The 16,080-nt window shown below is 35.7% G+C and overlaps 1 protein-coding gene across 1 annotated transcript; it reads right to left on the reverse strand.

Annotated features, from left to right (window-relative positions):
- Positions 1-1,721: 1,721 nt before the first annotated feature.
- On the reverse strand, positions 1,722-15,467 carry tmub1 (transmembrane and ubiquitin-like domain containing 1). Its single transcript, NM_213298.2, has 3 exons — positions 15,365-15,467; positions 10,068-10,639; positions 1,722-2,655 (listed from the first exon to the last, which is right to left on the reverse strand). The coding sequence occupies exons 2-3, from the start codon at positions 10,592-10,594 to the stop codon at positions 2,304-2,306; spliced, it is 879 nt and encodes a 292-aa protein (NP_998463.1). The 5' UTR covers positions 10,595-10,639; positions 15,365-15,467; the 3' UTR covers positions 1,722-2,303.
- Positions 15,468-16,080: the final 613 nt, after the last annotated feature.

Raw genomic sequence — 16,080 nt, forward strand, 5'->3', positions numbered from 1 at the left:
AAAATCTGTGTGCATATAGCCTATTCAGAGATTAACATTTAGGCCTATACAACACATGAAAGCCGAATAAATAATCTTACCATTGATTTGTGTTTGTTATGATTGGACAAATGTTGGGTTGAGACACAATTTGAAAATCTGTAATCTGAGGTTTCAAAAATAATGTAAATATGAGGAAAATTTCCTTTAAAGTCCCAAAGAAATCAAAACTAACCATATGATTTTGTTAGCTCACATTGCCAGTTTTGTGGTGAACAATTCATCTGTGCATGCCATTAAAAATTGTTTGCCCTTAATATCTTTAATTGAAATCTGGAAATGCACTTCATATTTGTTTTCAGTTGAATGATCAGATTAGTGATTTTGAGGTAATGGGTGTGGCTAACATACTTAACCACACTGGTTCAACTGTTAGTTTTGACAACAAACAGAAATGGTGAACAGGAGGGTAGGTTGTAATAACTCTTCAAAACCCCTTTCCTGGTCTTTCTGAATGAAACTACTTTTCTATATTCCTTTTATTCTAAAAAAATTTTTTTTTGACAAAAATCAATTTTGGTTATTGACAAAAACTTTACTGTTTTTGTGGTTCAGACTCGCATATTACATTTCAATACATTTTTACACTCCCCGCACACACTTATGCATGCAGTGGCCCCAAAACTGATTCATAATGCTTGAATGTCATTTTGTAACAGTATGACATACCAAGTGGCATTTATAAAAAAAATGAAGCATAAGAACACTTTCCACAAAAAAACATTTAACTAAAATTTAAAAAGCAGATTTTAAACAGTAAGGCAAAACCAACATAAAATGTTTAGAACATCCATTGTGCTGCTACAGTTCCCCTTTTTACACTGAGTTTGCGAGCAAATACAATCAACTACTCCCATACTAATTTTTCTAGGATGCAGGGAAACTCAAAACAACGTTAAATAACAGGTTGTTAAAAGTAATGACACATGCTTTTAAGAAAGTAAAGACAGAATTTAGCATGGGCCTGTGTAAGATTCTGACAGTATGATAACCTTGGATAAAAAGTCCGCTGTTTCACGCTATTGTGATTACCGCTGTAAAATATATATATTTTAAATGTCTGGGTAAAAAAACTAAAACTTTTTTTCAGAACAAAGATTTTTTTTTTATTAATTAATTTTATTTATTAAACTTTTTCTAATAATTTTTTATATTTTGGGACAGTAAACATGTCTAAATAATTCAAATAAATTATTGAGTTCTGCGGTCTTCATTAGTTTAAAAAAAACACTGATTTCTTTACAATTTAAAATAGCATCTTTGGAGAAATTTTCTGCTGGATATACCGTTTCTTTAAAAACAAAACGTAAAAAAGAGAAAAAATAACTTACATATACCATAGGAAAAGTATAACAACAAATTTTGGCGGTTTTAAAACCTTAACTTTTCCAAACCGTAGTTTACCTCGAAAACGGTTATCATCTCATGCCTAGATATAACATACATAATATTAATAAAATTAATTATGTATAAAAAAATGTAATTGGCTGTTTATTTACTCATAATTTACCAAGACATGTGGAAAATATGCATTCTTCTGTTAAACACAAAGTTTTTAAAAGACCTTTTCATCATTTATACATCAACAGTTTGGCTTTGGTTTAGTTTTAAAGTATCCACTAACTTCAGGAAAACCTGACTCACAAGCACAACTCCAGTATTTCAGAAATGACACCAGTCAGCAGTAAATAAAAGAATGATTTAATAGATTATATCTCCAAAAGCCTTATTGTACACAAATTATTGTAATTGTCCCAACAAATAATAGCAGCTCTACCCGACCTGCTTTACTACAGCTGGAGTCCGGCAGACAGCCAGACGAGCCCGTTTGACACTCGAACACCATCAATCCATACACCCTCTTACAGGCAAGCCCCAGTTTCACACTGGCAGCATGCACACAATTAAAAAAAGGGGAGGGGGAAAGAAAAAGGAGGACAGGCACAATAAGCATCTCTAGTTTTCTTTTTAAAAATCAAATATATAGCATAATCCTATCTTTGACAAGCAGAAACTTGGTGCAGATGAAAAATGGCAAACAAAAGAAAACCACAATAACAAACAAACCAAAAAATAAAAAACAGAGAGAGAGAGAGATGACCTCAGAGATGTTCCTCTGAAATCACAGCCTTCAGCGAACCTGAAAAGTCCAGAAATCCCAGAAGACATTGCCACTGGCACTGGTAAGTGAGTAAGTGCAACGAATGTGTTTCCATATGCGTGCAAACACGTGTATGGTGAATATGAGTGAACAAAGCCAGCCATCAGCGACGGTACACCCCAAACGCAACGAAACTAAAGAAGATGGTGATGCCCACCAGTGAGGCGGTGGCAGGTGCGGTGAAGAACTGCCGGTACTGAATTTGGAAGTACCAGAGCACAGACAGCATGAGCACGAACAGAGGCACCATGAGGCTCCCCACATTAAGCGCCACATGCACCTGGTCAGCAGCCCGTGCCCCGGCAGGCATGGCCCGTGTTGCATGCTGGGAGATGTGGCAGTGCAAAACACTGTTGTCGGCCAGGTTAAGAGAGGCCAGCGTCTGAGAGTCATCCTGAAGGAGCTGGCCCTGGTATATCAGACGCACCTGGTGCTCCTGTCCAGCAAAGTAAGTCCTGAAAACGCAATCAAGCACACAAGTTTATTTACACGCAAATATCAACACACACTTACACAGGGCCACTTGAATCTGAGTTAAGCATATTAAACTACTAACTTCAGAGCTTTTAGGAAATGCTGCATAAAACTTTGTCAGAGAAATATAGGTTACAAATACAATGTGCTGCAAAAAGAAGGGACTGGGGCCAATGACAAGTTCTTTTAATGCTGTGATTAATATGTTCCTGTTTGACAACACTTCTTTCAACCCAAAATAGATGCAGTGTGAAGTGTTTTTGCCTCGCACGCTAAAAATGGCGTACGTGAAACGACAAACTGAGGATTAGGTGATGCGTGCCTGTCAATCAAAATCGGTGGGTGGGGGGACCGCACTCCTACGTCAAGTTGCAGTCGATCTAAAAACCGCGCCAATTGGTCCACCATTTTTATGTTGTTAAAGTGGTAAAAAAAAAGGGCTGTGTGTGTTTATATCACCCTAATATGACAGTCTATACACTATATATGCACACATGTCTATCCAAAAACCTTGAAAAGTAGATTTTTCACCATAGGTGCCCTTTAAATTTTTTAAAAATTCTTTTTGATAAGTTTTACTACTGTTAAGACAGAAAAGTTCTCATTTTGCCATCTTTTAATCTAGGCCTTTTTAAACTAGAAGGCATCTTAATGTAATGTCCATGGTGTGATTTATGCGTGTGATGTATGCAATAGTTTTAGTTTAGATTATATTAGTTACGTGACAGTTATTGCTCTCTCTTGATCTCTCTCTCTCACTCTCTCTCGTTATTATGCTTAAATACTTGTGCTACATGACAATATACAAGCTTTTTAGCCCTCGTTTATGAGATAAGATTTCCAACTAAAGTCTGTTCTGAAATGAAAGCGTCAAACTTGACGTCATTTGCTATGGTTTTTAATGACGCACGATTCGCATTGACAGAAAAAAAATCCAAGCTACCTGTACCTGTATACTGCTTATACTGTAGACACGGGGGCACAGATCATATTCATATCAGATAAATTTCCACATATGAACAAGGCCTAAATTCGATCTGAATAAATCAGATTCCATGCTATTTTTTTCCTGCTTACACATACATGGGCCATATCCCATCCATGCCACATGGGAGAAAAAAAATCGGAATTGAGTCACTTTAATCTTGCAGTGTAAATGCAGCCTCTGTCAAATTTCCAGGATGATTCATCAGGCTCAGATTGAGAGACAAGGTTGGGAACGTGCTTGAGTACACTTTACAGATAAGCAATAAAATTACATGATAATTATAATCATAATATATTTATATTATATGATAAAAAAAGTCATAATTACCCCACGTGACAAACAATTGCAAACAATTTATGTGTTGAATTTAAACAAACAAATTAAATTCTTAGTTTTAATTTAGATTAATTAAATACTTAATTTGTGTTTAAATGCAGCCCAAATGAATAGTTTACAACCATTTAACTTAAAAAAAAAAAAAAGTAAATCCAACGAATCATCTTTAAATACATTTTTGAAGTGAGTGCAAATGAAAATTCGCAACAACATTTTGAAGTTCAGATGAGGCGTGTAAGAAGGGAAAACAAATGGGACAACCTTTGCTGATTTCTGAAAGTGGCTTAGTTTTGTTCATTTAAAGAGAACTCGTGTGTGAAGAAGCATAATCTAATGGTCGTACTGGTGTTAAATCAACTACGTTCAACTCCTTAATCCCTAGCTCATATTTTAGATTTTACAAAAAGATTTCTGAATAAAAGATAAACATCTATAACGATGAAAGCAAAAATAATAAATGCCATACATATATTTTTTTTATTTACGAAGTAATCCAGTTTTTAAAAAGAGGGTCAAAATGATAATTGACACCTTAGATTTAGAGTCAAAATTCAGCACGGGTAAAAAATGATTTCAGGTAAATGGCAGCATTATTTTATTTTCAGAGCTTGGTGGGTCTCTAAAAACTGTTGACTTCAGCAATCATTATTGCATAATGTCAACACTGACAATTCGGAAAAGCTTTTCTCCCTCTAGTTTCAGTCACAAATATATTGGTATCTCAATATGGCTCCAACAGTACATGTACACATTTTCAGTGGTCAGAAACCAAATGTGTGTGTACAGCTTTAAAAGAGGAACAGCTCATAAAAGAGAAATGATGTCCTTCTATCCAAGCAACTGCAGAACATGTCTGAGTGTCACGCACATTCATGCCTGTAACTTACGAAGTATTTAAGACATCTCAATATGATTTTAAGATCTTTGGAAATTACAACATCAAAAGAAATGTTTATTTAGAATCAAAATTAAAGATTGGAAGAAAAGATATTTAGTACAACTCCAGTTGCTGGCATGCTAAGTTTAAGAAATACAAGTAATGCAAGAACTACTTTCCCCCTTTTTTGAACTGTCGCTATTTGGCACAAAATGCAACAAGACTGCTGAAGTCAACAGATTTTACTCATACACCTACCAATTTCTGTATAAAAATAAAATAATGATGCTGCCATCTTTCTAAAGCCATTGTACCACACTGCAAGTTAGCTCCAAATCCCAAATGTAAATAGCATTTTAACCACTCTACAAAATTAGTGGATGACTTTGTAAATACAAATCTATAACAATGATCATTTTTCCTTTCATTTGTATATTCCTTCGCCTAAAAAAAAAACAACAACTTTGAGTGTAAGGATGAGTAGACATTGATTAACTCCATTTCTATTAACTGCAGAGAATATGCAAATCATGATTTAATGTACCACATATATGAAATTAAATCTGTACCCTCTAATCAACATTTTCCTTCAGCTTAGTCCAGGGGTTCTCAACCTTTTTCACTTCAGAGCACACTTCTTTCTCCGATCAGTTTGAAGGCCCACCTGTCTGACATTTTCTCTAAAACATTTATGTGAAATGCTCATTTAAATCTTTATTTATGAATAAATAATATCTTGTATTATATTATTATAACAAATAAATATTTTACATTTGTTGTGCCTTTAATGAGTTTATATTATCAGCATTTTTACAAAAAAAATGTAATAAATATATATAATAAAACCATATATTATATTTAAAATTATATATGCACAAGGAAATTATACATTTTCTTTTGGGCTTAGTCCCTTTATTATTCTGGGGTCGCCACAGCAGAATGAAACGCCAACTTATCCAGCATATGTTTATATGCAGCGGATGCCCTTCCAGTTACACCCTATCACTGGGAAACATTCATACACACTCATTCACACACATACACTACGGACAATTTAGCTTACCCAATTTACCTGAACATCTTGTCTTTGGACTTGTGGGGGAAACCGGAGCACCCAGACGAAACCCACGTGAACACAGGGAGAACATGCAAACTCCACACAGAAACACCAACTGACCCAGCTGAGGCTCGAACCAGCGACCTTCTTGCTGAGGCAAACCGTGCAGCACTGCGCCACTGTGCTACTTGAGCCTTGCTATAATCTCCTGGGTGTGCGTTCGTTATAAAACACTTACAGGACATTAATTTGGACAACTATGCAGACACAGTTGCAGATGTGATCATGAGGCTGTTATTTGTGCCGGGTTTGAAGTAATCAATCAGAGATCAGGAGAAAGTGCATTACTCGGATCATTTTAATATAGCATATTAATAATGAAATCCTAAAATTATAGTAAAATATTAAATAGTTAATTTAATTTAAAGCGGCCCACCTGCAGGATTGCTGAGGCCCACTAGTAGGTTGCGGCCCACTGGTTGAGAATACCTGGCTTAATCCACTTATTTATCAAGGGTTGCCAAAGCAAAATGAACCGCCAGCTTATCCAGCATATGCTTTACACAGCTGATGCCCTTCCAGATGCATCCATACACTCTTATTCACATAAATGCACTACTGCCAATTTAGTTCATCCAATTCACCTATACCGCATGGTTTTGGACTGTGGGGGAAATTGGAGCACCCAGAAAAAACCCATGCAAACATGAGAAGAACATGCAAACTCCACACAGAAATGCCAACTGACCCAGCTTGGACTTGAACCAGCGACCTTCTTGCTGTGAGGCCACAATGCTAACCACTGAACCACCGTCATCCCTCTTTCAATATATTGAAAAATATTTTAAAGTCTGTTTATTGAGAATGTTTTAATAATTGATTGTGGTTTATTGATATGTATTTGTCTGTAACTTTTCCTGCCTGTCTTGACCAGGAATCCCTGGTAAAAGAGATATTGTCTCTCAATGGGACTTTCCTTGTTAAATAAGAAAATTAAATACTCAAACCCAAAAACATTACATGTAATTCTGGTCATCTTGTTCAAACACAAAAGCTGTTCTTTGATTTTGATGTCAAACTTATGTTGAACGAAACAAGATGTTAAAATGTTTTAAATGTTTACATTTCTTGCACATGACAGAACAAAATCACAATGCACACGGTGCAGAAATGCCAAAGAAAATTAAAACGTTGTCATCTAAAACTGCACTGTGGATGCATTTAAACTATTTTAATAAAACATTTTTGGCAAGTTTGGAACATCTGGAGAGTTTTCAAAAACTGAATTAAATGACGTTTTCAAATACTATCCTCTGCAGAAAATGTAGGTATTCCGTACAGCTGCTCAGCAATGCTTAAATTCCATTCAAAACAGATGAAATTGGCACAACAAACGTAGCAGGCAGTCACAGACCAGCAGAAATACACAAGTAATCTTCCCAATGAGAATAAAACCGAAAATCTCCAATCTGACCTCCCGTCTAACGAAAGCATGTATTCACCTACAGAAAACATGATGCGGACTCCCACATGCTCAAAACCTCATGTTTCCAGTAGATGCTGAAGAACATTCAGCCTGATTTGAACACAATGGCTTCTGCTTGTGAGATTGGATAATTGTGTCTCATGAGGCTCAAGGAGGTTTTTTTTTTCTGGTTCACTATTCTGACTGAAAGCATGGTGCTACACACAGGCATAAGAACAAAAGGTCTCTGGCCAGTAACTTTGTGTGTGTGGGTTGATGCTGCAGACAATTTCTTGGAAGAAACTTTATATTTATTGACAAAAATGTATATGTTGCTTAGTGACAATTAATTCAGAGGGTAGCCAAGGATACAATCCATATGCAAAAATCCAATAAACAGCAAAAACAAACAAAAAAGTGCTGAAAGTGTAAAAACAGAAGCCCAAAGAATGGTTGTGCAGAAATGACTTGAGGATGCCTTAAAATTTCTACTGAGGTGTTGAACTTGAGTTGAAATTGAATTAATTTGGGAAACTTATAGAAGCTTCATTCTGTAATGAATTTTTTGAAATTGTTTTTTTTTTTTTTTTAAATAAATACTTTTTAATCTTAGAATTATAAATCTCACAATTCCTACTTTTCTTTGAGGAATGACTATATATAAATCCACAATTGTGAGTTAATTGACAATTCTAAAATTTTCCCCACAAGTAATTTACAATTTTAAATAAGACAAAGGCAGTTTTCCAATCATTAATTTTTTGCTACTTAAAACAAACACATTTTGCATTATTCTTGAATCTTATCAAGTAAAACTTTAAGTTACTTAAACAGGGTTAACAATAAATGTAATAAAATTCATGACCAGTGCTAGAGCATCACTTATGACGAGTTCAGACAGCAGGATTTTCAAAGTAGTCGTGTCACAGATGTTTTCACACTGCATGAATATCTGGGCTAGCGTTCAGTCGGTGCTGTGTTTACACTGCAAGATGGATCGCTTTATGGATGACTTTACAAAAGGAGGAATCGACAACTACGTCTCAACCAAACAAATGCAGGAAGTGACATGGAAACAACGCAAGGTCACGTAGTATATCTTTTGTTATTAACTAATGAGAAAGAAGCCTTTAGTGGGGAAGAAAATGTACTTTTTTGCTCACCTGGCTTTGAAGGGAATTAGCAATTTCCCTCAACTTTATTTCTTTGAGCCTGCTCAGATGTAACTGCTCAGATACAGGTGCTTCTGCCAAATTTCCACTAGTTTTTCCTCCATTTCTTGGGTCCAAATAAACTGAAAATAAGCGTTTTTAACTTCTCCCCCAACCTCCCGCTGGCCTGCAGATCCCCACACTAGTGAATGCTGCTCTCTCTCATTGGCTGTAGGTGATCGCCAATGGTATTTTCAATCAGAGCACATTTCACACGGCATGATTTGAATCACCGACAGCTCCAGATATTTAGCATGCCAAATATCTCACAGGGATCAGAGACTCATCGGCGATTCTCTCAGATTGCGTCTTTGATAGTTCACACTGTGTGATTGTTACTCATTGGTACGAGCAGGTGTTTGTCGCCAATTTCTCACAACCTGTTTGTAAATAAATTCGGGGCTAAAAATGCAGTCTGAACATGGTGTTAGTTGTGTGTCGTAGTTGTGACTGCCTGCCTGGTTTCTTACAGAATGCGGCGATGGTACAAAATGTGATTCTCTACGCAGAAACAAAGATGATTAATTACATTTCTGACCTACATGACTTTCCTCAATGCAAAAAACGCAATGTCTCCGTTCCCACTTCTACTGTACAAAAAGGTTTGTTTATCAATATTGTAAAAAATATATTCTTTTGATTACAGGTCTAAAATAAGAAAGTAAATCAAGATGAAATTTACATTTTTAGGTCAACTCTTCTTTAAAGCTTATAGAATTAAAATAACCTGCAAAATAAAACATTTTTGTATTAAAAACATGTTTAAAAAAAAAGTGTAATTTTTCATCTAATTTTTAAGTGAACTTCAAAGTTTGATTTATAGGCAACTTAACCAATCATAATGCAGATATTAAGTACATCGATATTACCTTTGCTTTCAGCTATTTTTGTCTGACAAACAAACCATGCAGTGAGTTAGTAGATTAAAAATTGTAAATTAAAATAACATTTTTTACATGTTAGTATCAGTATGTTAGTCTTTAAAGATATCTATGAGCTGGTACAAAACAATTAGAAGATTCATGTTTAGAAGAAACCAATTTAAACATGTTTTAAAATGGCAGTTTTAAAGCTTGTAGTTTGTCACTTCCGCCAAAATATATCAACGATTTTAATTATGTCATCTCTCTGCTCTCTAGTATCTGACAAGCTCCACCCCCTTCAAGACGCTTCTTATTTGCGTTTCATTTGATGCACTTGAGCTCAATCCCTCTCACTGGCAGAGCTGTGATAAAACAAAACACTATTGGCTGTACCACCTTCATTTTGTTTTTCAGTTGAGAATAAAAAAAGCACATCTCAAAGCAGTTCAAAGGACCTTTAATAGGTAAAGGATCAACTGGACCATACTCAATGAATGGAAAATTGCACAACCATTTCTTTACTACATTTCCATCTGTTCCATCAATCTGTGCAATTAGTAAAATTAAATATTAGATTCCAAAAATGATTTGCTTACCGTTTAATATAACCAATGGTGTCTTGAGGATTGACCTGCGCTGTCCTCTCGGTATCATTCAAGAACTTCAGCCTGAGCACCATGTTTCTGTGGGTGTCACTTGCTGCATCTTCGGCTGAAGGCTGTGTGGCACTTGGGGTGCTTTCTGGAGGATGAGTCGAGGGACCTGCTGATTCTCGATGCCTCAACCCATCACTCCCAAGCCCTGCGTCGTCTAGGAGGCCTCCATCACCTCCACCTGCCCTACTACCATCAGCCGACTGTCCTGCAGCTCCCGCTTCTGTTCCAGGCTCACTCTTATCATCCTCATCCCTGACTCCGCCAGGCGATGAGTCCGTGTTTCCTGGAGGAAGCGGCTCCTGGCTGTCAGTCTCTGTGGAGGGTGAGGCCCCTGGGCTGGGTGAGAGGAGGTGTTCAGGGGGTTCAACAGTGTGAGTGGAGGCCCAGGCCAGAACCAGGACGAGCACCAGGAACACCACTCCAAAGAGCAGGGTGACCTCATCACCCACCCCCTCTATTAGAGCCATCCTGGTCTGCTGTGTCCTGGACTAAGGCAACTTCAGACTAGGCACCTACAGCACATGTTCACAATTACTGATGACATTCCTCACAGTAGATCATTTCTCTTAAATACAAGCTCTGATATATACAATGTTCAGGGTTTCCACAGTTTTCACTAAATTTCCAGTCAATGCTATTTATTATTTAGCAGGAGTCTGTTTTAATGTATATTAGGGCTGTGCAATTAATTGAAAATTCTGTTTAGATTTTGGCTTCTAACGATTATGAAAAAACATGAATCAAGATAAAACGATTATTGCATCATATACTGCCCCCTTTCCAGTTGTACACTTTTGTTGCTCTGCAAAGCTCAGTTTCACATGAAAATTACTAAAAGCACTGTAATGTAACGTTTGCAGCAGGGGATGTGCATCATTCATCAATGTACATTCGAATTATTCATGTTTTTCAAGCGCAAAAGAAATCGCATGCTGTTGTGTGTGAGTGTTCATCCTCAGAGACGAGCAGAGCACACACATCTAAAGTCATCTTAATGCGAGCGCTTTAATGGTCAAATATATGCACATTTGTGTCAAAACGCTGTGTTTAGTGATTATTCATGTTAACCCTCATTTGTGTAATAAACAAACAAGCTGAGAATCAAAAGACACGTGAAAGTGAAACCATAATCAGAACCGTGCTGCTCTTAAAGTGACAACACACAATATTCCTGCAACTGACCATTTTTACCATTAATCAAACAACAAAAGGCTAAATCACTGACTGCTCTTGACTAAAGGACTTTTGTAGCTAAAGTTTTTTTACTTACAGTAAAGAACAATGCTTAAAGCAGTTTGTTTCATATTTTTATTCTATTGTACCTATTTCCCTTTCTTTATTTACCAGGATGAAAAAAACTGTATATACACAGTTGAATTCAGTCAGAATTATTAGCCCTCATGAATTATTAGCGACCATTTCTCCCCAATTTCTGTTTAACGGAAAGTTTTCTAAACATAATAGTTTTAATAACTTATTTCTAATAACTAATTCATTTTATCTTTGCTAAGACGACAGTACATAATATTTTACTAGATATTATTTGAGATACAAGCATTCAGCTAAAAGCACAATTCAAGGGTTTAATTAGGGTAATTAGACAAATCAAAAATATATTGCTTAAGGGGGCTAATAATATTGATCTTAAAATAGGCTTCAAAACATTTAAACCTGCTTTTATTCTTGCCAAAATAAAACAAACAAGTAATTTCTACAGAAGACACAATATTGTAGGAAATACTATGAAAAATTTCTTGCTCTGTTAAACATCATTTGAGAAATTTATAAAAAATAAAGAAAAAAAACACTGGAGGCCAAATAATTTTGACTTCAACTGTATATCGTTTTGAATAATCGTGATTACATATATGACCACAATAATCGTGATGATGATTTTTCCCCATAATCGAGCAGCCCTAATGTATATGACAGGCATCTATCAAAAACAACAATCAGCTTCTATGGCTAAAAGATCAAGTTTACCACATCTGATAAATAACCCTTTTTTATGATTACAAAACTATTCTAACAGATAAAAATGTCATCAACAGCAATAAATACATGACAATACAATAAGTACATAGAGATGGCTCACGGTGTGGCCATCTCCATGTCCTGAACTCTTATTATTCAACCCAGATTTTCTTTATAGGACACCTTAAACATGAAGAAAGCTTTTAATCATGTTAACAGGAGAAATCTTTTAAGTAACTTGAACCAGAAAAAAAGGAAAACCCAAATGACCCAAAATCTCAAAGTTACCAGTTCACGCAGACAATAATAGCGCTATCTGGGCCTTAAACAAACATCTGGATAATTTTAGAATGATAAACGGTTCTGTAAATTTGATTTTCCCCCAGAGCAAGACCATTTAAGCAGAAAGAGCCTTTGTGTACAATCCATTAAACTGTTACGAGCATAAGCCGCAACCTTTGAACACAGCAGCGGTGAAGTGGTCTCTCAGTTAACCAGATATTTCCTCTCTTTAACTGTGGACGTCAGCATGTTTCAGACCATATCTCATGCTGCGTGATGACAGCTGCTCTCATCATTATGCATGCAGTCCAGGACTTAGAACATTCTCAGAAGCAGAGAGAGTTTATCTGTTCATCTGAATACATTTCAAATCTCTGACATTCCCTTTATCGGTGGAATGAAAAAATAGGTTATCTTCAATCAAGTGGTTCTGTTGACGCGCAAAATTCAGATGGAGGGCAGAAAGTAAAAAACTAAATGGGATATAGAGAGGAAAGTCCATATTTTTGCGATTTATACCATATTTTAAAGGATTTATAAACAGAAAATAACCACATATGTTGGGCATATCCTTATATCATGACGAACGCCAAGTTTTCTAATAAACTAAAATATATTTGCCTGTCAGAGGCGGTACATATTACATTACATGAAAAAATACTACAGTAAATACTGCGCTTGGAAGCATACTATTGATAATCACTTGAATTAAATTGTCATAGTAGTTACATTGTTGCTTTGGTATGACACTACTGTAGTAATAAACAAATTGTTCAATAGGATTCAGTTTCTATAAATATAAGCCATCACAAAACAGTTTCACTAACGGTACAGTATTTATTAAAGTTTATCAGTTTACTGTGCTTAAATAATCAGTAGCATTCATTAACAAAAGGTTGTACACATTATACACTTTACTAAGTGGTTCAATAACATATTTGTTTTCAATTACTAACGTTTTCTCCACAAGCGGAAATCTTCCAGACGTCACTAAATATCAGTTGAAAGCATTCAAAAGCATTGACACAGTCAACATTATCATTTGTTTATTTTTGTAAGGGGGAAAAAGTTCTCCACAATAATAACAGCTTTGTCGCAAGAATTGCATTTCTTTTTGTACGATGAACTTACTATCAACAAACATTCACAACTGCTGTGCATATAGAAGTTCACGTTACGGTTGTTTAATCCACCAAAATGCTAGTAAAGACTTGGATTATCGCAAAACAAGACAAAATTTTCATTACAGCGATTACATGGCAGGGTACGTTATTTATATTCTCCTAGATTTTGTACAAGTTGTGGTGGTGTTTGTATCTGATTTTTATAGAACACTAACATATTTATACTCATAGCTAGGCCTTTTTATAATCTTTATTGATGCTGTCAAACTAATTATTGCGTTCAAAAAGTTTGTACACATAAATGTTGATTACCAATGTTGCACGCTGTGATCATCAATCGTCATTAAATGTGAATGAGTTTTACAAGTTTAAAACGTTTTTAAACGGTGCATGCTTGTAAAGAATTACAGTGATTTTACCGTCTTTATCACCACAGCCGCATGTCAGCACAATTATAAGGTTTATTTTGTACATTAACATAACAGATATTCATACAGCAGTGTATATTAATGTGTATCCTGTCACATTTGCGTGCAAAAACAGTGCAAAGTTAAATGCAAATGTGTCCGCTGTGCATGTGACTCACCGAAAGGCTTCAGTTAACTCCACAACAAATACATCAAATAATCATTGGGAAAGTTCTTATTGTAGTATTTCTCACAAACATTACAGGAGATCTGCTTCATGTCTGTCACTGTGCTGTTTATCTGACGCAGCTGAGTCGAAGATTGAGGCACACTCTGACAGGCACGTGGGAACGGTGGGCAAGGAGAACTAGCATTAAAGGCAACATTTTGTTATGTGTTCAGAGCATAAAATTATTATATTCTGAAAGCTATAATAAATAATCTAATGAGTGTTTTGAGCTGAAACTGTACGGACACATTCTGGAGACACAAAAGACGTATTTTAGATCTAAAAAAGGCTTAAAATAGGCACCCTTTGAGAGAAAATTAAACATTTGAGGTGAACTACACCTTGGTCTGACATTCTCCATCAGTTTCCACTCTCGTAGCATCTCATCCCATGCAAGTGCAATAAAGAGTTTTCATTCTGACAAATTTTTATTTTCCTGTTCCTCAGAAAAAGTCATGACTCTAAATGGGAAAATTGAGGTAAAGTTGGTTTTATATTCCCACATTCTGACTTTTTAATTAATAATATAACTTCAGAAACGTGTTCTTTACAAATAAAAATTGAGAAATCATACAAGCAGACAATGACTATCAAAGTACAGCATTGTTCACACAGTCAAATAAATAGTGCTACTGCTGTTGTGAAGTTATACCTGCATGTGATTTCAGACCCAATAATCAAAATACCATGGTAAATGATATAGGGAGCAGGTCACAAGATGTCACTACAGCCAACTTTGCCTCAATCATGAGAAAAGGGTAACACTTCACATTACCGAGTGAACTGAGCGTTTAAAAGTCACACTCTTTCAGTTAACCATGTTAAAATACACAAGCGTGCTCGCACACGAGAATGACAGGTGAATTTACACGTCTCAATCGACAAACGTAAATGTTAAGGTAATCAAACAGATGTCAACAGCCACGTTTCTAGCACATACAGAGAAAAGTTTAAAGTAACTATTATTAACAAAAAAGACACTCTCTCGTGTCTTCTGCCATCAGTTTTGTGCTCAACAGCATGAAGTGTGTGTGTGTTTGTAAGTGACGCTCTGTCTGAAGGTAAAGCAGGTGAGCGCTCGCGTATCGCTAGAGCTGCGAAACAAGCTAAAGAGCCGCCAACACGAGCTGAACAGCTGCTTTCCTCGTGTGAATGAGTCCTCAAAACAAGTGGAGTTAAAGCTGTTTAAAGAAACTCTATACGACTCCAAAAATGGCTTACCGTTGACATTTCACATCGTATGATGGTCCATGATTCGCACCGTTTAACGTCTGCGCTTCCTGATCACTGGCAGGAGAGAACGATGCCACAACGGCGACTTCCGGTTTAAAAAAAAATTCTCCCTTCATAATAAAGGTTTAGAGTTTTTTTTTTTTTGGCACAAATCATTTGTCAACTGATAATGATGTAGACAATGTTATTCGACTTTACCTTTTAATTTCTCATTGGTTTATACTGATATTAAGTACACATAAACTGACCAATATAATTTTGTACGTAGAAAGTACCAAAAGGCATAGTTCAGAGACATAATATGACAGAGATTTCATTCTACACGTTCATATCAAAAACACAAATTTTGAGAAGTATGTTTAGGGTGTATACTTTGTATACCCCTAGGAAAATTAACCATGGTTTTGTCATTCGTTTTTGTTAGACTGATTATCATAACCACAGAGGGTCTTTCTATCATGGATAAAACATTTAATGACAATTATATTAGGACAATCCTAACTGCAGATAAACAAGCTTTCCCTTCATCCCTCACCCCCAAAAAACTGGTCAGATTATAAAAAATACATCATTCCCAATAAAGTAAAAGAAACTTATTTTAACATAGGTAAATTTTACATACTTACATATTACATGGTTATTATTCATGCAATAATTTTATTAGTAAGTTTAAGGAAGGTTTTTCACTCTTGTGTTGTTTTTGT

The sequence above is a fragment of the Danio rerio genome, chromosome 2, assembly GCF_049306965.1.
Source record: "Danio rerio strain Tuebingen ecotype United States chromosome 2, GRCz12tu, whole genome shotgun sequence".
In the NCBI taxonomy this organism is placed as follows: domain Eukaryota; kingdom Metazoa; phylum Chordata; class Actinopteri; order Cypriniformes; family Danionidae; genus Danio; species Danio rerio.

Coding starts and splice junctions, on each gene's coding strand:
- tmub1 (NM_213298.2), bottom strand. CDS start 10,594: ATGGCTCTAATAGAGGGGGTGGGTGATGAGGTCACCCTGCTCTTTGGA. Junction 2,656..10,067: donor ACCATTGGTTATATTAAACG/GTAAGCAAATCA, acceptor TTGCGTTTTCAG/GACTTACTTTGCTGGACAGG.